Source organism: Scatophagus argus, chromosome 9, assembly GCF_020382885.2.
Source record: "Scatophagus argus isolate fScaArg1 chromosome 9, fScaArg1.pri, whole genome shotgun sequence".
Taxonomy (NCBI): domain Eukaryota; kingdom Metazoa; phylum Chordata; class Actinopteri; family Scatophagidae; genus Scatophagus; species Scatophagus argus.
The window spans coordinates 5600189-5626160 of record NC_058501.1 but is presented as its reverse complement, the minus strand read 5'-3'; the positions used below and the strand labels follow the sequence as shown (position 1 = coordinate 5626160).

General features: G+C 42.7%; 2 protein-coding genes across 13 annotated transcripts in view; both read left to right on the top strand.

The window, feature by feature from the left end:
* Nucleotides 1–318: 318 nt before the first annotated feature.
* Nucleotides 319–9837, top strand: dcaf13 (ddb1 and cul4 associated factor 13). The gene is made up of 11 exons (XM_046400367.1): nt 319–559; nt 1081–1280; nt 1415–1522; nt 1636–1725; nt 1844–1999; nt 2152–2229; nt 2329–2411; nt 2588–2752; nt 3600–3735; nt 8258–8421; nt 8998–9837. Exons 1-11 carry the CDS (start codon nt 490–492, stop codon nt 9083–9085), a joined length of 1338 nt encoding a protein of 445 aa, XP_046256323.1. The 5' UTR covers nt 319–489; the 3' UTR covers nt 9086–9837.
* A 1120-nt stretch (nt 9838–10957) lies between these two features.
* Nucleotides 10958–25972, top strand: part of rims2a (regulating synaptic membrane exocytosis 2a) — a 133290-nt gene continuing 118275 nt past the window's right edge. For all 12 annotated transcript variants that reach the window (XM_046399811.1, XM_046399808.1, XM_046399797.1 and 9 more), the window contains exons 1-2: nt 10958–11164; nt 11673–11861. In XM_046399811.1, coding sequence (XP_046255767.1) covers nt 11689–11861 — 173 coding nt within the window. In that variant the 5' untranslated portion in view covers nt 10958–11164; nt 11673–11688. The remainder of the gene's footprint in view (nt 11165–11672; nt 11862–25972) is intronic.

Below are 25972 nucleotides of genomic sequence, written 5' to 3'. Positions count from 1 at the left end.
TATGCTTCATATTGATGACTATATACCTATTTAAGTGTTCTTATTCTATTTGTGTTCTATCGAGATCATTACTCCGTCGTATTTTTCTCATAATTTTTCTTGTCTTTGAGGAATGCTGTTGATTAACTTTACCATTATTTCTTCATAATTCTCTCAAAGAATCTAGAGGTTTATCCATAATATGAATTAACTGTCCCAACAGTAAAAGTCACTCAGGCTATGTACTTTCACATCAACTGAAAATATTTAATTTGAAAACTAATTATTGTGTTTCCTGTCTTTTTCTTGTTAAATTTTGCACCTTGACAGCTGTTTCTTTGAACCTGTCAGTGACGCAAGCTGGAGGACTGGAAATCCCACAATGCAACGCGGTCCTGAATCTCTTGATCTACACATGGCCAGTTCATGCTAATTTTTTTCCTTGTTTAGCTTAAACCTGGTTGCGTATTACCTTACCAAGTGTGTATACATTTTTCATTTTACTGCCAAATGAAAGTTAAAGTCCTCTCGAGGAACCCGGATGAATATGTTCGGGAGACCAAACTTGATATTCAGCGTGGTAAGTTATAAACTTTGGACTAGGATAGGCTAAACACATTTAGCTAGTGGTACTGTTTTTCACAGCAAACATCAACTACACACAGTATATGAAATAAGTCCGGTCAAACCTACATTTACAACCTGTTGCATAGTGACTACAAAAACAAGACAATACAATTATTTTTGCAGAAACGAGGCTGTTGTCTGTACGCTTTTAAAGATAGTACATAGCAATAGGATAGACTATAAATACGTCCCTGTAACTAACAGCTACAACGTTAGAATCTGTTTATATGGCTGAATGAAAATCGGGAATTACTCTACAGTATGTGTGTACGTCCAGTAGCTCGTATGAGATATATTAAAGAGTGTAACTGAAAGTAACGTATGAGTAAACACAAAGGGTTATCTCTATGATGAACTTTTAAGTTGATTCCATTAAATATGATATCTATACTTTTGGCTGGCTTCAATATTGATATATATATGCTAGTGAAATGTCCATGTGGCTCATTAAGGTGTGATCACTCTCTCTCGTAGTTCCTAGAAACTATGACCCAACACTTCATCCGTTTGAGATGTGCAGGGAATACACACGGGCTCTGAATGCCACCAAGCTTGACAGGGTGTTTGCCAAGCCTTTCCTGGCATCTCTGGATGGACACCGAGATGGGGTGAACTGCATGGCCAAGCACGCCACGAGCCTCTCCACCCTGCTCTCTGGCTCCTGCGATGGGGAGGTAACTATCTGCCAAAGTATTAATACATGACTTCAGCTAATAACATCGTTTGTTGCACCTTTTGAACGTTGTGCACACAGTAAGTGTTACTCACTCATTCTTGAGACTGACAGGATGTTTTATTTGATCCTTAGGTCAAAGTGTGGAATCTGACTAAACATAACTGTGTCCGCACACTCCAAGCACATGAAGGCTTTGTCCGGGGAATGGTTGTCCGCTACTGTGGAACGTCCTTTTTTACGGTGACTGCTGCCCTTCAGCACCTGAGAAGAGTTTTCATTTCCTTTTGTCTATTTCTTATGAGCTGACCTTAATACAGCTTCTGTTTTATATCTCGCCACACTGACTGTAACAGGTTGGTGATGACAAAACAATCAAGCAGTGGAAAATGGAGGCACCAGGTTACGGAGAGGACGAGGAGCCAGTCAACACTATTCTAGGCAAGGTATGATCAGCGTGCATCTGATGCAGTAGCGTTATCAAAGACGATAGGTGGTTACATCATCATAACATAAAAATACTGACATTTTGATTCTGTTAAAAATGATTCTTGCCTTCTGCAGACAGTCTTCACAGGACTGGACCATCACCTGAAGGATGCTGTGTTTGCAACATGTGGCCAGCAGGTGGACATCTGGGATGAGCAGAGGAGCAGTCCAATCCGCTCTTTCACATGGGGTGTAGACAGCTTCAGCTCCGTCCACTTCAACCCTGTGGAGGTGAGACACCGTGTCTCCACCACACTCACACCGGCCTTGTCCTGTCACAGAGTGAAAAATACTTTGCCATTAACAATATGTTTATATTCAAACTAACATCAAAGTGATTCTAGTCAGACTTATTTAAATCTGTGGTTCACATCTTTCCACAGACTGAACTTCTTGCAAGCTGTGCCTCTGACAGAAGTATAGTACTATATGACATGAGAGAATCGGCACCACTTAAAAAGGTAGGTCCTACCATTCAGTTGTGACAGGAATTTACCTTTCTCTATGCTCATCTCTTCACAATGACAAGATAGTGACCTACTGCTCACTTTCTACCACAGGTTATTATGACTATGAGGAGCAACACATTGTGCTGGAACCCGATGGAAGCCTATCACTTCACATGTTCAAATGAGGACTACAAGTGAGTTGAGGATACTGATGATTGTTACAGTGAGAGTGATTCACTTGGTGGTACTCGTGCGCTTCATTAGGTCTCCTCTACATATTTATTACAGTCCCCGTAGAGTTTTACTGATATGCCTTTCAGTAAAGGGCAATTTTATTAACAAGTGATTTTGTTTTTCTTTGTCTCATCAGCCTGTACACCTATGACATGAGGTACCTGGACCGGCCGATCACAGTGCACATGGACCATGTCTCTGCAGTGCTGGATGTTGACTATTCTCCCACTGGGAAGGAGTTTGTATCTGCTAGTTTTGACAAAACCATCCGCATCTTCCCCAAGGACGGTGGTCACAGCAGGTTAGTAATGCAGCTTCCAAAAAAGGCAAGTTATCTTTTTAATGTAGCTGATGGTATTCATACTGTTATTTCTGAGGTCTATAAAAGTCATTATCTTTACTTAGTTTAACATGTATTCATGCATGCATCAGGCAGAGCTGATTGGGTATCCTGCCCTTTGAGTGTAATTATTGATATTTATGTTAAGGAAATGGCAACACTGACCTGTTTTTCTTAATACGGCAATTCAGAATGCCTGTTGTGGAAACAGTCCTGTTGGCAAGCATAGCTAATAATAGTTTCTAGTTGGCAAAGCTACTATGCGGACGCTGATGTTTCGACTGACCTTTTCAACCAAAAAAAACCAAACAAACAAAATAAACAACCATTGCCTGGTTGCTGTGTGACGTAATGGTACATACAGCGTGTGTTTGTTCACTTGTCAAGCTCCAGAACGAATGGCTTCAGTTGTGGTAACGGTAACCAGGGGCACATAGCTGGACAGCATTACAAGATGGCTTAGGATGAGAATCCCCCATGAATGCTATGTGTTGCGGGAACAGTTGAAAACACTTTGTTTCTCAATGAATATGATCATTTTCAGCATCAGCAAGTGTTGACCTGTTTCACAACACACATTTTGACACGTGTTAATAGGTGAAGTGCAGGTATTGGTACGAACGTTAGCAATTAATCTTGCCAGTGAGCCAGTCGGGACTACACTAGGGGCAAGGTACTGAGGCGCCCCAAGTTGAAGGCTCTTCTTAATGTTAAATGTTATCAGTTACCAATGCCAGTATGGTAGCTGGCAGCATGAAATGAGTCTATGTGTATTTTGGTTAAAATTAATTTCTTTTTTGAAATTTAGGGAAGTCTACCACACCAAACGTATGCAGCATGTCATCTGCGTCAAATGGTCAGCAGACAACAAATACATCCTGAGCGGTTCTGATGAAATGAATATCCGACTATGGAAGGCCAACGCAGCTGAGAAACTCGGAGTGGTGAGTCCCGCCTTGTCTTCTCTATTTCCTTCCTGCGTTTAACTCTGTCGGTTTTCTATTTAAGGCAGCTTGCTGCGTATTAGCTGCTTCTTGGTAAGTGGTAATCAACAGCTGTCAGACTGTGTGCTGTATCTCCCTCCAGTCTTTTACCTGAGCTTGCTTTATGTGTTAGCTGTACTCTTTGACACAGCCATGGCCCTGGGCCCACCTCAGTGGGGTAGGAGTGGGTGACTCTGCCAGGAGCTACTGTTGCCAAATGCCCTGATGGATGCTGACTTAGTGTAGAATCACTCTCAATAAGTACAACGTACCAACTGGCACAGTGACTACTATAGCAGGTGGCAAGTGGAAGCCCAAAAAACTCAAAAGCTTGTGCAGTTGTTTGGCAAATTCCCAGCACAAGATTCAGCTAAAAGACTGTCCTTTTCCAAACAAATGTCCACCGACGCGTACTGTACTTGTCAACTAGTGAGCGTCACATGTATTGTATTCAGTTAATATAGTCTGAGGAAGCTGAAACATTGGCCTTAATGTTATGCTCAGCAGTCACATAAAGCTCCTGTAAAATGTTGGAAACTGTTCTAAAGCCCACATCCCAGTTGTGGCTGAATAGTGAAAATCATTGGGCATCTCATGTGCCATCTTCGACAGCCATCTTTCATTCCCAGTCTGATTCACTCTTGCTTACTCTCTTAATGCAGCTTCAGAGTGGAAAATTGGCCCACTTTTGGCACCAGTTTTACTGTCAGTGTGTAAGAGAAGATTTATTCGCAAGCTTTGCACTTAAAGAGATCAGACAAGGGCTGCTCCTATCAGCAGTTTGAGTCGGCCAATCACTTAAAGCGGGCCACTGAGCATAATGAAGCATTAACAATCAAGTTGTACTGAAAGGGTCTTTAATTATCAAGAAATGCTGAAATGCTGAATCAAGGCTTTGTCTGTGTCTGAAGGCATCACACTGGACTGATTGGAACTTCTGTCAGCTGCCACACATCACTTTTGGTTTTTCTTTTTTCCCCCCCTTTCTCTCATAACTTGACAGAAGCAGCGTTTTGGCTTCAGTGTAAATTAGACCCTTTATATTTTTAAGCCAACACCTGAAACATGTTGAATCAATTAGGTCCTGTTTTTCAGTTGAGTAAAATATCTTTACCATGCTCAAGGAATCTTGATGAGTCAGCCAAGACCAGGTACCACCGCACTCGACTAACCCACACATCACACTGTGTGCTGCTGCATTAGTGAGCCAATCGCACGTCACATTAAACCGAAGAATGCTTGTGGTGATTGGCTGCGAGCAAACCATACAAACAGTCTTTTTTTTCCCCCTTCGATCTGTGAACAAAAACAATCAAATACAGGTGACTGGAGAGGTTTGGATACTGCTTGATTCTGGGTTATTTCAGTCAGTATCTTAAAGGTACAAATACCTTTTTATGAGAACAGACTTGAAGCTTAAAAAGAACCTTGTGAGCAAAACACGAGCTGCTGCAGACAGCTGCACTGAGTTAAAATAGAATTGTGTCAGTTCCTCCGACATGTTTGGAGTGAGCAAGTGGAAAGAGGCTAAATGTCTCCCATGTGGACCAGGTACAGGACATGTGAACACTCAGGTAATCTTAAGAGTAGTCCAGCGATTTAGTATTTGGCAGATTTAACACTCATTCCACAGAGCATGTTTTTAAATCCATGCAGTCTTCTCCTCTTGTTAAAACCTTGTGCCTACATCAACCCATAATCTAACTTGACCGCCAACTGTTCAGTTAGAGATTCGGGTGTGTTATTCTAGTAGTGGATAATGACACCTTGAGTTGCTAGCCTCAGAGGTGAGCTGTGGGCTACACAGGTGTGGTAAGGTCTATACTTTACATAGTTGTGCCTTTTACAGTTTTTCTTTGTCAACAAAGGATTTTTGCTGGCATTTCAAGCATGTTTACTTTTAGTTTTACCTCCAAAAGTAGTAGTTAAGACAATATATCAAAACTCAATGCTTGTTTCTAAACTGTCTGTTTAATACTTGTATTTCTTGCCTCATGAGTTTTTTCACTGTGTCCCCAGATCTTAGTGATGAGTGATGGATTCAGTGTTACTGTAACTGACAGAATGCCTCATTTCAGTTCCATTAGCAAAAAGATCAATGGCATGTGATTGTGCAGATCCTAAATATGATTTAAGTGACAGTGACCTCTTTTCGATCTATGCCACTCTGTTTGTGGCTGCATTTTACCTCACAGCTCTGCCTGCGGTCTGTCAGCGTTTTCTTCACCAGCACTCACATCGCGTCCTCATGTATGTGTCATTTGGATGCAGTTTATTCAAGCTGTTTGTGTTTTTATCTAGACCTGAACTGCTGATAGCAGGTTGAGAGCCTGCCTGTATTTTAGTATATACTATATAGACAAAAGTATTGGGCCACCTGACGGTTACACAACAGGGACTTTATTGACATTGCATTCTAAATACACAGACAGCTTTGCAATTGACAGCTTCCACTTTTCTGGGAAGGCTTTCCACAAGATTTTGGAGTGTTTCTGTGGGAATGTTTGCCCATTTATGCAGTACTGCAGTAGTGAGGTCAGGCACAGATGTTGGACCAAAAGGCCTGGCTCACAATCACCTTTCCAGTTCAGGTGTTTTGTGGGGTTGAGCTCAGGTTTCTGTGCGGGCCAGTCAAGTTCTTCCACACCAAACTCATCCAGCCACGTCTGCTTTGTGCACTGCGGCACAGTCATGCTGCAATAGAAAAGGACCTTCCTCAAACTGTCACCACAAAGTTGGAAGCATAGCATTGTTCAAAATGTCTTCGTATGCTGAAGCCCAATAAAGAGGTCTGTCTGGATACTTTTGTCTGTATAGCGTATATTCTAACAGGCAGGTGCAAACTACACAGTCTCACCCACATCTTCTAATATCACCCAACTGAACTCCTGTTTCCAGGACAATTGAAATGTTTGCTTGCACTGCACTTCATAAATGCTTTTACCTGCTGCCATTTGTTCTTGAGTTCTTGATCAGTACTGTACATGTGCAGCTCTCAGTATTCAAGGAGTGAGCCACTCACTCCTTGAATACTTTCATTATCAACTCTGGGGAAAAAAACAATGTGTAAAATTCTTTTTTTACCAGTAAGACACTAGATTTACTAGCCCAAAGTGGCGTTTTACTTGCCTCAGACAAACGGGCAGTCCTTATTTTTGAGTCATTACGGTACCCTGCTGAGCCAATTGTCTTTGCTTAAATAAGTATACATCATCTGAGCCTCCCTATCAAAACAGAAACAAAGAAATGCATCATCCCCTGCTGTCTCACATCCATCTTGTTGAGATTCTACAAGCAGCATTTAGCAGGCTAACCATGTGTGTATCCAGGGGAATTAGTTTGGTCCAACAGGATAAGCATCTGAACGCTCTTCTTCAACAAATTGAATCAGAGACAAATCATTGCTTTTAATTAGAATAAAAGCCTTTGAGGAGGGCAGCCTCAGCCAAGACGTGTCCGAGTAGCTGGTGCTTTTATGTGGAAGAAAGAGAGGGAGGGAGGCTGTTGAGTTGGTGTCTTCACTTTTTAACAGACATTGATTCAGTTTTGAATGAGAATGTTGTCAAGATGAAGTTACTGCTTACTGTGCCGGCCAACATTTTTATGATGTTGGACTGAGTATGGTAACTGTCAATAATTAACAAACCAGCACCTTAGCTTTAAATATGTCTAAAACGTAAATGGGCTTGTTAAAGCAGCAGAAGTAAACTAAACAACCTTTCTACGCAGCCTGCGTAGCAAAAGAAGTGAAACACGAGCCACTGAACAGCTGCTGAGACAGCTGTATTGATTTAAAATAGTACCGTAAATGACATTCATGTTCATGTGGCACATATAAATACAACGTAACAAGTTAAATGCTTATAACAAGGCGACTGACTCCTCTCCAGAGGGAGTTTCAGAAGTGTAGACTCTGCAAGGGTCATTCTCCGTCACCTAGAGCCTGGGAAAGAAAAAACAGCAATGGTCCTTTGTTTATATGCTTAAAATGTGGAGCTGAAAAGGACATCCTGCACTCGTGAATTTTAACTGTTGTCTCTCAGAAGCAACGTTTTGGGAAAATATGCTTATTTGTGTTGTTGCTGCGTTAGATGAGAGAATTGGAAAGCACTCTCATGTCTGTGTGTTGAATGTGAAGCTGTGGCCAGCAGTCAGTTGGCTTAGCACAAAAGTGGAAACAGACAGTCTAACTCTGTCCAAAAGAAACAAAATATACTAGCCGGTGCTTTGTAAGCCTGGCTTTATGTATGTAAACCCGAGAAAGCTGTTTATCAGTATGAACGCTAACGTACAGGGCTCAGTGTGTGCAGAGGGCAGGGTGTGTGAAACAGTCCTGTGTTTTCTTGGTCCTCTCCTTTTCACTTCTCCTCTTCACCTGCACTGTCTCTTAGTCCACCCTGGTCTTTTTAACCCCCATTACTTTTCTGCCCCCCCCCCCCCAAATTTTTTATCTAACCAACTTGTCCTGTGTTGTGTCGCGCAGCTGGCCCCGAGAGAGAGGGAAGCCATCAACTACAGTCAGAAGCTGAAGGAGAAGTACCAGCACCACCCGCAGATCAGACGCATCGCTCGTCACCGACATCTACCGAAGAACATCCACCACCAGAGGGAGGAGCTGAGGGTTATGAAAGAGGCTCGCCGTAGGAAGTATGAATTCATTGTTTTTCTTTTCATTTTATGGAATAGGAAGTGAGCTAGATGATTTATCTGTAGGAATGGTGCAATGTCCCCTTTGTGTCCATGTGGAGGTGAGGGAGACTTGGGCTGATGCCAGGGTAGGTTTGACCTATGCAGTCACAGCAGCCTGATGGAAAATCTCACAGATGGCACTGCTCCTTGTGACATGGTCTCAGTAAGCCTTACACATTCATTTACAACTCGTATGGTGGACTGATTGTCCTGATTTGCCCTGCCTGCGTCCAGTGATTCATAGCTCAGTTTATGGCTTTTTTTCTTTTCTTTTTCTTTTTTTTTTTTTAATTACCAGCAGATTTGTGACACACTAGACAAGTGTTTGGACTGTGAATGATTTATTATCCATGCTTTATGCATTATTTTCAGGGTGCATTAGAATAGTCGGTGACGTGGATGTTAGATCAACTGTCTCATATTCAGTCTGTTCACTCTCTCTGCTCCCTCCATCCCTCTTTTCTCCATCCTCTCCTGAACATTCTCACCAACAGATTTGAGTCATTCACGTTTCTTCCTCTTTTGTCTTGCCAGGGAGAGGAACGTCCGCAAGCACAGCAAACCAGGAACTGTTCCTGTGGTGTCTGAGAAGGACAAACATGTTGTCACTGTGGTTAAATAGACACAGCCAGAGAAAAGGACAGAAGACAGAGGTTGCTGTCATCAAGATTTGAGGTGGACATGGGACACAATCAAACTGCTCTAACTTAAGGATGTAGACAAAACAGTCTGGATTTCTCAGCTGTTGGGAAGGACAGTAGTTAGAAAGTTAGCATTTTTCATCACAGGATCCACTGCCAATATAATGAATGAATTAAATCAAGATCAGAGTCAATTAATCCAGTGTAATGTGGCTTGGCACATAGTTACCTGCCACTTAATGTTCTTAGCGTTTCAGTTTCTATTTTTCCCCCATTAATAAAGTTTAACCAAGGAATGTGCTACAGTTGATTATTAAAACTACAAAGGATTCAGTTCTGTTCTGTGACAAATCAAAAGTCTGTCCATCATAGCCTCATCCTGGCCGCATCCATGACCACCCTGTAAGAAGTCTGCATCTTTTGCATGTCTTTTGTACTTTCACTGGGGCAAACCGTGTGCGTGGGGCTGATGGTGCACCCATTGGGAGAGTCTCTTGTGGTGCTGCTCACAGTGGGACACATGAAAACTGATGGAAGCAGCTGTGACAGAAGAGAGCATGAGAGTGAAGTTCAAACCCTTGTGTACTTTCTACTACACACCTGGTCCCATAATGTGTTATACATTTACTTACTTACTTATTTTTCCCTTTTCTCCTTATGCTGTGATATTGTAAGTTTACTTTTAGCCCGTGTGCTGGACATTAAACCCTCAGGTTGGTTAAAAAAAAAAAAGCAGTTTGAAAGATGTGGCTGACTAACAAAATCAGAAAAAACTTGTTTTCCTCCAGTTTTTCTGTGTTCCCCCTCAGTTCTGGAATACCTGATTGCCTGTGGAGTAAGGTAACGTTTTTCAGCTTACTACATTGAATCTGTATGTATGTGGGACTTGCACACTATTGGCCGATGTACATTTATAATAAAATTCTAAACTGAGTTTTTGTTGTAAAAATGTCATTTGGAGCAAATTACCTTATTTGACTGTTGCAGCCGATCACTGCAAAGGTGCTAATTTACTTACCAGCCCTAATGAGGTAGAGGATGTATCCACTTAATGTTGCCCTTCAAATCCTCTCAGCAGTGCTGCCTAAGAGAGACAGAGATGTGTTTGGGGAAGGAACTTGGATTGGTTTGAGGGATTTAGAAATGAGAAAGTCACTTCCTGACTGTTTCAGATAAGGGTTCACAAGAGTACCAACACAAGAATGATGGTGTGATCCAAGACTGTTGCATCTGTGTCTAGAGCTACTAAAAGAAAAGGAGTCCATTTTGGTTTTACAGTTCCTTTGGCACAGTGGAATGTGGTACCAGGAGTCTGAAGTTTTACTGGTTGACCCTTGGCACAACTTGTCATTTTTTTAACATGAAAGAATAATTTGAATTGAATTGTGAATCACACGGCCTTTCCAACTCCCTGATCTCTGTTCTCCTTCATTTATCATCACAAAAACTTCTCACTTGAGCTTTTCAGTGAAGCCAGGTTTCTGCTGTACACTAACTAGAAACAGGACTGAGCGACACCAGCGCCACACCTGCAGTGTCACCAGTCATGTAGCGTATTTATCTTCACATTTCCCCACTCTCACAGTGCTCATGGTGTGGTTATGAAATATGCATCGGGCTCTTGGTTGTGCTGAGCTGCTCCCGCTGCACCCAGTTCCTCCACTCCGTGTTTTCGCTGCTGCTGTCTGCCTGCTGTCAATGAACATCCAGCGCGTCCTCTCCGCTTTATTCTTCCACGTATTTCCATCGCTCCTCCTCTTCTTCCTATCTGGATTTTCCCCCTCCCCTCTCTTTCTCTCTCTCTCGTTCGCTCTCTCTCTCTCTCTCCCCCCTCCCTCCCTCACTCTCTCTGCATCCATTTTTGTGCATTTAAGAAATCACCAAGAATTACCAACCTGGAGGAAAGCGAGCTAAGCGGAGTGACAGAGGAGGGTTAAGGACTCCAAACGAAAACAAACAAGGACGGACCGGACACCTTTTATTCCAACATGCGAGTAAAGCCTTTCTAAAGGATGGCAGCGATGGGTTAGACAGGATTTAACATGACTGCAAAATAAAAGGCAAGACTTGTTTTTTCGTTTTTTTTTAATCCTCTGTATTTTTCTACTTTTTTTTAATCCCTGGCTGGATGGTGGCTTGTGTTTGGAATAGGCTACCTGCAGGTTGTAGCCTACACTCTGTGCGCTCCGGCTTCTTTTAAGGGCATCTGTTTCTAATCTTGAATGTTTTCTGTTTCAGGCATTTTCATGTGTGAATTTGACGTTTCAACCTGCAACAGCTCGATTATTTCGAATTGCGGGGCAAATCTCATTCGGCCGCAGTGTATTCGATAACCCTATTATGAGCATTTAATAGATGAGGAGGCAGCCTGTAATTAATATTTTGACGCTTATTTACGCAGCACAGTGTACTATGTGCATGATAGTCCCAACAGGGCTGTCATGCCTCTCTGAGCCACTGTGCTCCCCAGCAAATCCCACCGCCAATTTGAATTTTGACAGCATGAAATGTAACAGAAAACATCGCCCAGAATGCTGCTGCTTGACGGTGCTTTTCTCGTTTTTTTAGCCACTGTGTGTAAAAGATGTCTGCTCCACACGGGCCCCGGAGCGGCCCTGGCCCTGCTGCTGCCTCAGCGGCCGGCGCCATGCCGGAGATGCCCGACCTCAGCCACCTCACCGAGGAGGAGAGGAAGATCATCCTCGGAGTCATGGACCGACAGAGGAAGGAGGAAGCGAAGGAACAGTCGATGTTAAAGTAAGAAAAAGCGGACATAGCGGAAGCTGTTGGTGCTGCTGTCGGCGGGGAATAACCCCGGCTGTGTGCGGGTTGTTGTTACAGTATGAATTTTTATACCTGTCTCTCTGCGAGATGCTGGTGGATCATGTTGCCTCATGACATCCAAGCTAGAGTTTAAATAGTCTACTCCTAGCCAACGGGACCAAGGTGAGGCGAATCTGTTCCTCGCCTGGCTGACATCTCTTGACCCCTCCGTTATAGTATACTTTATTTGAATGGCTGTGTATCATATTATAATGCGGCATACATTCCAGCCCCTTTCCCCTCCACTTTGTTGTAGCTGTAGCTGTACTATAATGGGCTGGTTTAGCAGCAACGGGCGCCATTTTCACGTAAAAAGCACGCCAAATTGCTTAACCTTTCCCCACGAACGTCACCGAGATTACACAATATGACACTGGAAAGATCATTTAAGGTGTCCTTTGTGGTGGTGGCGCACGCGGGGTGTGTGTGATTTCAACATTAAAGTCCCGGTGGATCCTGTCCCCCCCCCACCCCGCTCCGCTCCTCTCGTGTACAGATGTCGCTCGGAGCTGTTTCAGCACCACGGCGCTGTCCACTGTAGGGTTTAGTTTTTAAGGTGGACCGGACTGTTTCCGCCATCATCGCTTTAACCTTTACTGTGAGAGCCATAACTCTGCTTTATGGTGGCGTATCACACTCTGCCTTCTTGCCCTGGTCGTAAAGACACACTCAGTTGATGTGTTGTTATTTAAAAATTTGGTTTGACTCTCTTAGGAAAGCCAGGTTAATGAGAAGAGAGGGATTTTGGGATGGTGGCCTTAAATATTTCTATCCTGTTGATTTTCTTGTAGTTTTCCTTCTTCATTGAAAAAGATGCACATGCTTGCGTGGCTGCAAACCAGGAGATGGAGTGATTTGATTTGATCAGGCTGGAACATAAGTGTTAGGCCACATTTTAGACGATCAGATGAACTAAATCTATCCACGTTTCTGTTAGAGATTTCAGGCAGGTTTTTACTATTGCTGCAGCCTCCCAGTATGGATGGGGGCTTGAGTGTAAAGGATGTGTGATACCATCACTGGGAGCTTTTCAGAGGCATTAATGCTGTTGTTTTCCATCATTAGTTAAATATGTGCACCAAGGCAGCATTCCTAATGGAGTGAAAGTTGTGCAATCCCTACCTAGTGCTGCTGCATGATAAACATGACTCATGTACTCCAAGACACGGCTACCTCAGCCGCTGCTGTGCGTGCTGTGTGAATCATCCAGGCCTTTTCCGTCTTCCCTCTGCTTTCACTGTCTACCCCCTCCGCCTCCTTCACAATAGCTGACTATTTTTCCTATTTCTTTTTCTCTGAGGTAAAGGGGATTGTCAGTTTTAGTCACCCTTAGTCTGACAGTGATGTCAAAGCCTTGTCATGACTGAGCATGGGCAGAAGAGGCTGTTCTTTGCAAGGGACATGACTGACTGTCTCACCGTAATGTTAAGTAACCCTGATTGCAGGCCACACAAGCTGAAAGCATAACAAGACATTGGGGCGGACAAAGGGGCCTTTGTATCGATTGCTTGTGTGCTAATTTGCATGAGAATTATGTTTCCAGCATGGCTTCTTCCCCTGCATGCCTTGGTTACCTGGGGTTTTATCTCACCAGCAGGTCTGTACTGCAGATGCTTAGCACCTGACAAAAGACAGACTTAATATTAAGGGCTGGCTGCCACCATTTTGTTGCGTTTGAGAGATTCTGATGTGCAGGATACCTTTTGACATCTTTGCCTTAATAGTAAAGTTTTCTTTTAATATTTCATACAGAAAGACTGTTTTATTTTTTTCTGTCTATATGTACAAGGTGACGCATCATGAATCATCAAAAGATCCCCACTTCCTTCACCCATGAATCACACAAGCATGGCATATCCTAAAGCAGCGTTAATATGCTCATCCCTGGCATAGGTACAACTGCAGTGGATTAACTTGTAATTAGATGGTTCATAACATTTTCAACATCGGAAACAAACACCCACACTGCAACATCCAACCCTATAGCCCCATGCATCTGTGCTGTCGCAGTCATAGTCCAATCCCACAGCAGCTTGGATGGCTTTTTGGGAAAGTGGCAGTTTGAACAGCGAAGTGTGTAATCTAACAGAGGGAATCCTAGGAGGATGGAGGGATGGAGAAGAGAGAGAGAAGCCTCCAGCTGCAGGGCTTGCCAACTTGCTGTCATCCCACTGGAGGTGCTACAGAGAGCGTGGATGGAAATCCAGTGCTGCTGACTTGCATGTAATTAGCTACTCTCTCTCTCCTGCTCATTCTTAGCAGGCCTGTGTGTGTGTGTGTTTGCATGTGGAAAATGTCGATTTCCTCAAGTCCATAAGGCGGTCTGTGCTCTCCATATCTATAGTTCTTTCTTAGAATCAGGTCCTAGAGAGCTCATCAGAGCTTCTGTCTTAAGAGTATATTGAGTTCAGAATCCTAACATTTCTCCATGCAGAAGCATGTACAATTAAGCATGGCTCCAGGCAAATTTGTTCCATTAAACTGAATACACTGGAGCTCTCAGCTACCTTAGCTTTCCACGCATCAGTGAGTCTCTGAGTAGTACAGTAATGATGGTTATGGGACCCCCACCCCCACCCACCCAGACATTTGTGTATCCTACAGGCAGGCATCAGCTGCCTGTGATGGGGTGACCCACAGAACGCCTGGGGCTCCACTTCTCCTTTCTGCCTGTTCCTCCAGTCCTGAAGGGCTGCTTCCTGGTTCTGCTTGGTGGCTAGGAGATGGGAGCAGGAAGGGGGTCAGGAGGGGGTAGTAATGTCCTCCATCCTACACCTCTTCCCTCTAATGCTTTGTCATTGTTTCCATTTTTCTCACTGCATATGTATTATGAGAGCAGGAGCTGATATTTGAGCACACACACAAACTTTGACCTTCAGGTGGCAAGTATCAGAATGCACATCTATGAGTGATGCAAGCAAAAAGTATTATTTAGCCTCCCTTCCGTTTTCATGACCACATAACTAGCATCCCAGTAAATATCCTGGTCCCTCTTCCTCCTTGTGACAGAGTTCAGCACATGAACTGGGGGGACTGTGTCATTTGCCCGGGAACCTCCTTTGACATGTGCTAATTATACTGGCTGCCTTGTAGGGGGGACTCCCACTGAGATGCAGCTATTCCAGGACTCTGAGGTGTCTGCTGCTCTGCCATCTATTTGAGCACCGCCATTTTTTGTTGCACAAGACAAAAGAAGCTCTGGCTTCCTGTTCAGTTTACTGGCAACACATAACATAGTATTGACATTAACTCTATTTTTTGAATTAATGCTTAGTATTATTATCTGGGAACAATCACACTTGTGTATTACACTTCCACCGAATTTGAGGTTTTACAGAAGGCAGATAAAAGGCTGACACATCCTGTCTTTTTGTCCATAATATCAAGCAAAGTTATTTTTACAGACTATGGAAAACCCAGGCTCTGTAGAGCCATAGGAGACATTATCCAACCCTTTTCATGGGATGGTCCTCTTCATAATAAATTGACTAATCTGAATGCGTAGACTTGGCATAGTGTCCCTTTAATTTCAGCCACATTTCCCAGCACTATTTTAAATTACCTTGTTGCCATGTACACTGTTATGCTGTCACTATTTGCAGAACAGCATGGTCCCTGTTTAAACTATTACACTACACTGTACAATGGTGATAAGCATCCACAAGATGTCCTTTATTTAATTTGGATCTTTCATTATGAATGGAATGACAGCGGAACTAAATTGTTTGCATAAAGGGGTTAAGAGCTAGGAATTTTATTTTGATGGTTCTTGTAGGAAAAAAAACAAAAAAACCTCAACTCTTTATTATGCCACCTGTGTGTGTTGATTGACCCATTCTCTAAAAGTTATCTATCCACAGTGATTTGTAAAAAATCATGTTTCTGGTTATCAGGCAGCACAGCTATAGTCAGACGTGTAGGATACTGGTGTGTGTGTGTGTGTGTGTGTGTGTTCAGCATGAAGAGCATTGACCTAGAATTAGCTTTGATTGATCACATCCCATTTCCTTTTTCTGTTGCTCCCCCACCACACATGCACACTCACAAACCTCGTCCCGCTGTCCCGGTCATTTATCTGATAGTGCTAGAGAGCCCAGTGCACCAGCTGGGGTTAGAGCTACAGAGAGGCCCCGTGTCCCTGGAGGCTAAACAGTAGGATCTCAAACCCTCTGAGAGAGTAGCAGAGTGCACACACGCATGTTATAAATTATCTGAGCGACCAGAAACTGAGGAAGACCTCGAATAAATACAGATGAAATGACCACTGCTTGGTGGAGGAACCTGGCAACCCAAAGAAAACACACCATGCAAACATGAGCCACAAGCAGGGAAACACTTCCTGTTACACTGCAGTCTGTTTAAAGACAAGAGAAGCAAATTTGTTACTAAGAATTTATTTTAAAAAAATCTGTCCGACCAAGTAAAACAACACTGGAAACTGTAGTCCATGAAGATGTGATTGCATCTGTGTAACATAGTGCAAAGTACAGTATGTTGTGTACTGTGTGGTGTTTCATGGAGTCCAGTGTAGTAACATAGTTCTTACAGTCTAAATGATTACTTACATTTGAAACTGTGTACAACCTGCTGATGAAAGACTCAGTTGCAAATGCAGCAAATTTGAATTTGAGAAAAAAAATAACTGAGAGAGAAAGAGAGGCCTATGTTGGTGAAGTGAGGCGAGGCAATGCTCAGAAGCTTCCCACTAGACAATATACAGTACACTCTCTCTCTCTCTCTCTCTCTCTCTCTCTCTCACTCACTCTCACTCTCTCTCTCCCCCCCCCCCCCCCCCCCCCCTCCCTTAGCTCACTCACCCATGTTCGCTCTGCTTCCCATGCAAAGAGCAGATTCTGTCATGAGTGTTTCAGAGACTCCCATCCCCCATCACTTTCCCCAAGGGAGGGAGAGAGAGAGGGAGAGAAAGTGAGAGAGTGGAAGCTGTCTTGACTCTACAAAGCAGAACACACGCCAAAGAGATACATCATCATGCCAATTAAAGTAACAATGTGCTTTGGATATGGAAGGTTGGCATGTTATCAAGTAGTGTGGCTCAGCTGGACATGAATTCTGGTTAGAACACAACTGCAATCTTTAAAATGATATGAAATTATACATTTACAAGTTACTTGTATGCTGTGCTATTATGGGAGCGAAGTTGCATTACTTAAGTGTCGAGGTCCTTTTGGTGCTCTCCTATCCATATGTCTTTGCATTTCAGCCACTGACTTCATTTGCCTTTTCTGCTTTATCCCACACACCTGAAAGTGTCTGAATGAAGACTAAGTATGCTACAGATGGCTAAATCACAGTATTGCTATTTACTTTTTAAGACAAGGCCAGACCAGCAGAATAAATCTGTGTGGGAAATGTGAAAAAGTATTGCTCCCTCATTACCACCACTAAAATGCCCTTAAGAAAAGACCTTAATCCCGACTGGAGCTACTCAGTGACCAGCAGATCAGAGGGTGATTGTACTGGGTGGCTTCCAGGTGTGAATGTGACTGCTCTCAGTCACTTCCCTGAATACATAAAGGTAAAAAAAACAGCAATGGGTCCTTCTGTGTGGAGTTTGCATGTTCTCATTGTGCCTGCGTGGGTTTTCCCTGGCTACTCCAGCTTCCTCCCACAATCCCATAAACATGCACATTAGGTTAACTGGCTACTTTACATTGTCCTGAGGTGTGAGTGTGTGCGTGTGTGCTTTTTTGTCTTTGTGTGTCAGCCCTGTGATTGATTGGCAACCAGTCCAGGGTGTACCCCGCCTCTGGCCCGTAGGCAGCTGGGATAGGCTCCAGCCCCCCTGCCCCTGCAACTATACGGATAAAAAATGGATGGATGGATGTCATTTCTGTTGCTCTTAATCAAAACAACTGAAGCTAGACAACTGAAACACAAGGTATAATTTGATTAGTAGTTACACAACCATCATTTCTGATGAAAATCAATCTCAGCCAGAAATGTTCATCGACGAGGTAATGTTTTTAATGTCCAGTGTGTATGCTGTAGTGGGACTGGGAGCAGAAATGCAATATAATATTAACAATTATTTTTTCATTACTGTATAAATCATTGTGTTTGTCCCTACAAAGTCCGCTATGTTGCACCCCCATGTTTCTATAGTAGCCCAGAATGGACAAAACAAACACCACTGGCTTTAGAAAGGACCTTCTTTGTGTTTTTTGTAAATTATTTTTTTTTTTGTGTTTTTTACCTTGACTGTTGGCTATGTGTTTGCAACCACATTATTAAATGTCACTAACTGCTATACGCTGGACTTTAAAAGCTTTATTCATGTCACATTGTGCCATGTTAAACTTATTAAAGTGCTAGATGGCAAAAGTACCATTCCATTGAATAAAATTATGGATTTGTTTGTGTGTGAACATCACTGGAAACATTTGGGATGTTGTAATTTGAGTCAGGACATTTTAATGCAGAAATGTTATATATCATATTTTTGAATGTTGCACAGAACTGAATGATGGAGTGATAATTCTCTGCAAGTTTGCCTTTACAAACCCCTTTCACATTACAATATACTGTATATACATGTTTGACCAGTTCTTCATATAGAAATATAGATTTATGCAATAGGTTATTTCAGCCGGGACTGGTAATTTTAGCAAACATCACTCAAACAGGAGTAAACATGCATTTGTTGTGGGCTATTTTTATCAGAGGGTGTGCTAGAGAATATTTATGGCAGCAGGAGTGTGTGTGATCAAAATAAACTACAGTGCTTATATTCAGGTTAATAAAAGAACAAATATCCAGTAGGGTGTGGCTTATTGATGTATTTTTAACCGTTTTTGAACAACAATACAGATCTACGTCACAGAGAAGGGTCAGTCAGTCTTTAGCTACTCAGGCAAAACTTGTTAGTAATATCGATTCATTGTTCGTTTTGTTTCATGGGATTAATGGAGGAGCATAAGGGACACATAAGGATAAGCTGAAATGCAGTAGAAAAGGAGACAAGAGGGCAGACTAAGAGGAGTGTATAGCACAGGGTAGCATAGGAGAGGGAAGAGGAAATGAGAAGGGATGAGAGGAGAAGAGAGGACAGGAAAGGAGAAGAGAACATCAGAGAGAAAATGAGAGGACAGACATTGACGTCTGAGATGCTATCAGGTCTCACTGCTGATATGACAGCCTCAGTCCACACTGACATAGCAATCAGCCTGCCATCTCCCATAGCCTGCTATTCTCTTGCATGGCACAACACAGCATTGGGCTCCATTGTCTCTCAGGGCTTTGTTCTAAATAACATCTGCATTTGTCAGCATAGGTTTTGTTCTGTTCTTGGCTTTTATCCCTCAAGTTTGCAGGGATTTTCCTGCCCCTGGCTGCACAATTTGAAATGCCCTTGGAGAAACATGACAGGAGGAAAATATTTCAAAATGAGAACTGGATTGTGGTAACTTGTATGAGGGATGTTTTATATTTATAGTAATTCTTAATAATGTGAGTACTGCAGTGCAGGGTAATCCATTTTTGACTGTATATGTTAAATAATTAGTCAGCTATGACTGAAATTGCTGTAGTATTTTAATAATTACTGTATTTAAGCAGTATTTACCTTGTACATTAAGGTCACCAGCTCACATCCCCAGCTAGTCAAAGCATTGTTTAAACTGCAACATGTTAGTGAAAATGTAACTGAAAAATGTGATGCAGTGTCCCCAGATGAATAGATGTTTAAAAAAAAATACATGATTGCAACATTAGTGGCTAGTGATCCTGGACTGAGTCAGAACAGAACCCAATCACAGCTCCGGCGCTAGAACATCTGGCCTGTCATTATGTAAGCCTCCCAGCATGCTGTGCAAGAGTGGCCTCAATGAGATCAACACAATCCAACAGAAATGCAGACAGAGCTGAATAGTAAAAAAAGGAAAAAAAGCAGATAAAAGTAGTAGAGTACAAATGTGAAGGCAAAAGGCACAGAGAAGAAGGCACTTTATCACTTTCATTGCCCATCCCCCGTCCCATTCACCCTGAGTGGAGTCAGTGCAGAGGAAGATATACAGCATCTGCCCCTCTGAGGGGAGCCTAGTGCTTCTGAGGAACATATGTGCCTGCCATAGAGTAGCAGGCAGCATTGATGTTAAATGTATCTTTCGAGACCATTGATGATACTGTTGAGACAAATCCAGTACAGCACAATACAGTACAGGAAGCAAGGGGACACAACTAGCCAGGGTCTGTCTGAAGTTTAAAAACTTGGGGTTTCCGCCAAAGATTCCCTGTTCCCCTTCCCTCTGTCTCCTTCATTTAGTTTTTCCTGGTGATTCCAAAGTCTGTCGTCAAGTAAGTAATATGTTTCTGAACTGGCTAACATCCTTAAGTATTTGCCCATTAGCTCAAGTGAATGTTGCTGCTAATGATAAAAGATTTTTTTTATTTTTTATTTTCCCAGACTAAGACACAACTCAAGTGAAGTTAGACTTTTCCCAGAATGCAAGCAAGTACATTTCACATGGGCCACCTTAATAAATCCTATTTTTGGTAAACGAAGTTTTCATGTTGCAGAAAGACAGTGCAGCACAGACCCTTGTTAGGATTTTTGTCCTAGATTTTGACCCTGTAGAGAGAAACTAAGCAGAGAGGTGTACTGGATAGGTCTAAAATGCATGTTGAGATTGGTTAGCCCACATTTTTCCTCTTGAAATTACAGTAATGACAGCCTTGGAAACAAGAACTACTGCAAACCCAAATGAATGTTAAACAAGCAATAAAATGAGCTTTTAATAGTCGCGCCCACCCCAATATGCTTTGCTCTGTGTGTGAGCTGGTATATTTACTAGCAGTTTACACATGACACTCTATTCTTTACTTCCCTGTGTGTGTTTGTGTGTCTGTCTGTGTTGCTCATTCAAGACTCAGAGCAGGTGCAAACGTGCATGCTGCCTAGCCAGTCCTTCTAATACGCCTTTGTGTGGGCCAAAACTCAAACTATCCAGTGCGTTCTATAAACAAACAGAGCCTCCCAGCACACGCACACACATAGACATACTAGACTCTCAATGAAACACCCACACACTCACACACATTAGCTCCATGGAGGCCTCACAACCAGACTCTAGAATTTATTATGTAATGACTGGAACAGTGATTTTGTGTATTTGTTTTGTAGGCAAACTTTACGTTTGGTCATGCAGTCCCTGCTCACATCACACACACACACACACACATATATATATATATATATATATATATATATATTCCTCCCTCTGTGAATTTATATCCTTACTTTTATTGGTCATGGTGCCATTGTAATTCTCATCCTGCCACTTTGAATTGGTCGTTGTTGTTAAAGGTCTGGCAGGGATCAGAGGTTGTTTAGTAGCATTACAGTGCTTTACATGAACAGTAGATATTGCTGTAGGTAGATTACAGAAGCAGCCGACTGACATAAATAGGAGAGAGGATAAAGAGCAGCCGTTATCATAACGTCACTAATGCAGCTTGGGCCCTTATATAAGCCCACTGTTTGAACACTGCAGACAGGCGCTACCATGTAACCTACACTAGGACATACTGTACTGCATATAGACCACTGCTCACACTGCCTAGGGCTGAAGGTGGCTTTGTGGGAGCTTTAAGTGCATTATTTCACAGATTCAGTATCTGTGTGAGCATGCATTAGAGCATTTGTGGTTGCTCGGTTTGTGTAGTCTTGCATGTGCTACAATATCTGCTGTGAAACAGTGAGGAGGCCTGCTTTTCACCCCCATCATCTGGCACTGATCAGGACAGAGACGCAGTGAGCTGTTGTTGTCATCCCGAGATCGTGCTCCTCAACCGAAGTCTGATGGAGGATCTCCCACTAATCCCTTAATATCACTCGTCCCACTGAGATACTGCTGCCATTGCCATGGTGATGCTCAGATGGCCTGGATGTGTAGTAGTGGAATGAGGAGGGCGGTGGGGTTGTTGCAGCATACAACTGGAGAAATCCTGCTTTGTAAAACATAAATGCAATGATTTGAAGTAGAATCTCAAAGCAGGAAATGCAGGCATTTAAAGCCACCGGGCATCAGGCCACGAGAAGCAGTTGCTCGATTGGCTGTGTTTGGTGTAGATGGCGAGTAAAAGCTGGTCGCCTTGTCCTCGAGTGGGCGGCTGCTTGGATGGTTCGTTGGCTGGTTGGCTTTAAATCTGTGCAGCGAGACGACTAATGCAAGGGAATCCTTTTGATTTGGGATTTTACAGCAGCCAGAGTTGAACAGATCTTTCGGACAGATGTTGAGAGACAGCGAGTTCAAGTTAATATCAGTCGTGTTGTGGTCACATCTGTTTATTTGGCTGAAGGTGCCAGTCTTTTAAGCCCCTATCATATCTCTTATATAGTCTACGTAGTATATGATAACTCTAATAGGAAAGTGGTGGGTGTAACCTGTTTGTAGTGAGGTGATATCAGATTGCTTCTGTGCTTCTGCCTGCCTGCCTGCCTGCGTGCACTGTAGTCAGTTTAGTTAAGTGAGCTAATAGTGACGTGCTGTAGCGTTGAATTGGGACAGGAAAGAGTAGAGCAGGCTGGGCCAACAATAGGCAGGGTATCTATTACCTCTCTATTGTTAGCCATGGATGGGCTATTATTATAGCCCAGAGTGAGACACAGACAGCTGACTGAAGTTTCAGTACAACCCACCTACTGCTGCTAGACAGGAACAACAACATCACCCAGTGATTTTTCTATGTGTTTGAGGATGGCACTGTAATATGAGTTAAAGGTAGATTAGATAGCCACAAAGAATTCAAAATATGATCATGATCCTCCCTAATTCTACCATGATTTGTTGTAAATGCTCTTTTTTCTTTAAGATGAAACCTGAGATGCTCCAGTTACAAGATAGTCCCTCACCAAAGAGGCCAGGAGGAAAAGCTGTAACTAAGCTTTTGCTGACTGTGCGACTGGAAATAATATGGCAATAGTGAGACTGGACAGAATTGGTTCTCGAGGAGCAGTTTGATGCTTCACCGTGTGTAGTAAAGGGTTAGAGGAGGACATGGAGCTGCACTCACCCGTCTCTGTCTGGCTATTGCAGCTAGGGAATGGGCTAATGCAGGGGGTGGTGACCTAGCCATGGTGGCATTGGGGCTGAGTTTCTAGAGTATTCCCACTGGAACTGTTGAACCATGTATGGGAGGAGTCGTGACGTTACCATGGGACAATGTCAGCTGCCAAGAAAGTGCTGATCACAGCCAGAATAAAATGTATTTGTGTCAGGATGAATAAAGTGGGCTGACAGGAGAAGCAACCAAGCATTCACACACAAAGAGAGACAGGAGCGTACGCACACCATTACCAAAGCAAACAAGCGCATATGTGCAAGAATACAGGCGTGATTTATCACTAACTCTGACTAAATGTTGCCTGTGTAATTGATATGTTTCACACAGCGCAAAACTGTCTGTATTAAAATGAATGTTGCTGTAAGCCTTGCACGGAAATACACTTGTGAATGTGTGGGCTGCTGGGTGATTAGCTGACTCTTTGCCACTTGGAAATCTCTCAGGAGGGGAGATATGGAGCAGCTCAATTGAATCCTGGCAGGTAATCTAAGGAAACAGATGGATTTTAGTTATATTTGGCAGCAGATTAGCCACTTCCCCGTTGCTCAGAAAATCTGCTGTTGCCAACCCTTGTTTGACAATCTGGATATTAGTCCTTGGTCAGGAGGTCTGGCTTGTGCTCTGTTAGATCGTCTATTCTGATGAGCATGCTCCGTGGATTCAATCCTATCTGTGCTTTCTAAGGCCCAGCTGTGGTAGCTGGCCAACCCCTCCACACCGAGGCGCTTGCCCTCTCACCATCCCTCCTGCTTGCCTTTCGCGCTGTGCCAGCGCCTCGTGCCAGAGGAAGTTATCAGTGCTCCATCCCCTGCCACTAATCCTCTCTGAGGTGGAGAGAAAGTGTTAAGCAGCACTTCTTCTGGCATTTATTGAGAAGGCAGAATGAACAGGTGTCTGAAGACCTAATCATCTGTCTTTAAATGAACTTCTATTTTTAGTGCAAACCCTCTTTTTCTTGGAGATTTGCAGGGAAAGTACAGTAGAGGTGGTACAATAGGAGATTTCTGTTTTATATATGCAGGGATAATGCTGACACAGTCATGCACCGTACATGTTTATTTTCCTTATGTGGTTGAATAGAGTACTCATTTCTTTATAAAATACACACTATGGGCATTATTACGCACTGTGTATACAAGGTTAGTTTTCACTGATTCTGTTTTGTTCTGCCACAAACAACCTACCACAACAAGCTTGTCTGCATGGTCACAAAAATAAGCAGAATATCAGAATTCTGTCCTAAATGGGACCTGGACATGCAGAGACCAACATAGTTTAATTGCACACCATAAACAGCATAAATAAATCAAAAGATGTTGAAGCAGGACACAGGACAAAAGTTAACAGAACTTATTTGCACAGTGGTTCACTGCTGTGGCCCAACTGTATTACGGACTCAAATGGAAGTTGTTGATTATAGTAGATACACATTCACCAACCTCTCCTCTTTCCACGGCCTTTAATAACATATTTTCACATAAGTTTTTAAAATTGTAAGCCTGGTATCAGATCTCTGATGCTGTCTGGTGCCTGGCCAGTTTGGGATTTATTCATATAACTTGCTGCTAAATGTTGAACCCTATTAGCATTTCAGTGGTTTGAAATGTTCTAGTCTAAGATTAGAAACGTCATTTTATTTTTTAATAAATCTATTTGCTGCTTAAAATAATGGTAGAAATCATATGCACTGTCAATTCTTTAATGTACCATTGTCGTACATTATTTGTTTTCATTAAGAAACACCTTTTCAGCTATAAAACAAAAACTCCATTGCAGATGACATAAAAAAAACCTTTTCTTTAATATGTCATCATGCTATAAACACGGCAACATAAATAATTATTGATACCTTGTATCATACGGTTACAGCAAATACAGAAAAAGACAGCCAGCAGTGCCACAGCCCCCTGAGAGATTCCCCTGTGGGTCACTGGCCTCTCAGTGAAATCTGACATGGGACAGTAACTCATCTCCTGCCAGTGCTGACTGGCTGTGATGATGTTAATGATGTATGCAGTTGGTATTTAACCACTGAGCCAGATTACACTCTTATGATCCAATTATCACTCAGTCAGGGACTGCAGAGTCACTTCTTAGCCCTGAGATCCTCTATTATAGTTTTTCTGCTTAGGTGCTGATGCCAAGACAAGGCTCCATCTCACTGTTTATACTATCAGGCACTGTGGGATGCACTGTGAAGTCTGGTTTACACTCTGTAAGAAAGAACACATAGTGAGCAAATACACAAATACATCTAATAGGGCTTCACACAACCCTACGTTCATGTTACAAAGGATATTTGGTTGTTGAGCTGGAAGCCATGTTGGACTTGTTTTCTTTTGCTTTTGGTAATCGCTGAAGTCACGTTTGCCCTCGTGGAGATCATCACTACTGTACATCTGTATCTCTGCTTTTCTTTGCTGTTCTACCAACATGTGGCTGACTTTTGTGAAGGAAAAAGAAAGGTCTAAGCAGTGCTTTGCTCGAAGACAGGATTAGAGGGAGAGAGAAAGTGAGCGACCTCAGAGTGCCTGCCTGGGCACACCCGGCACACTTTGGATTGGGGAGGTGGTGTAATTGGAAAGTAATTATACCTTTTGGTGGAAGCTCAGTACAGTGTGACAGAGAGAACTGTGTTTGGATCTGCTGTTAGTGTCTGACATAAACAAATGTGGATGCTTCCTGTTGATCTCTAGCCAGTAGTGTTTGATAGCTGCTGCCAGCATCATTTCTGCTTCTGAGTATGCACTTGAATATTTTTCTGATAGTCTCCAACAAATAAACTATTGCAGGGGTTTTCAAGTCTTAGACTTTGGTCTCCTCCTTTAGTTTTGCCCAATTTCTGAATGCCTATGGGATTATGATTATGTAATTTATTCCCCCAGACACTGAACAGTTGAACCAAGATAGCCTAATATTGATGCTTGACATAACTTCAGACTAGATTAAATATGCAAAAAAGG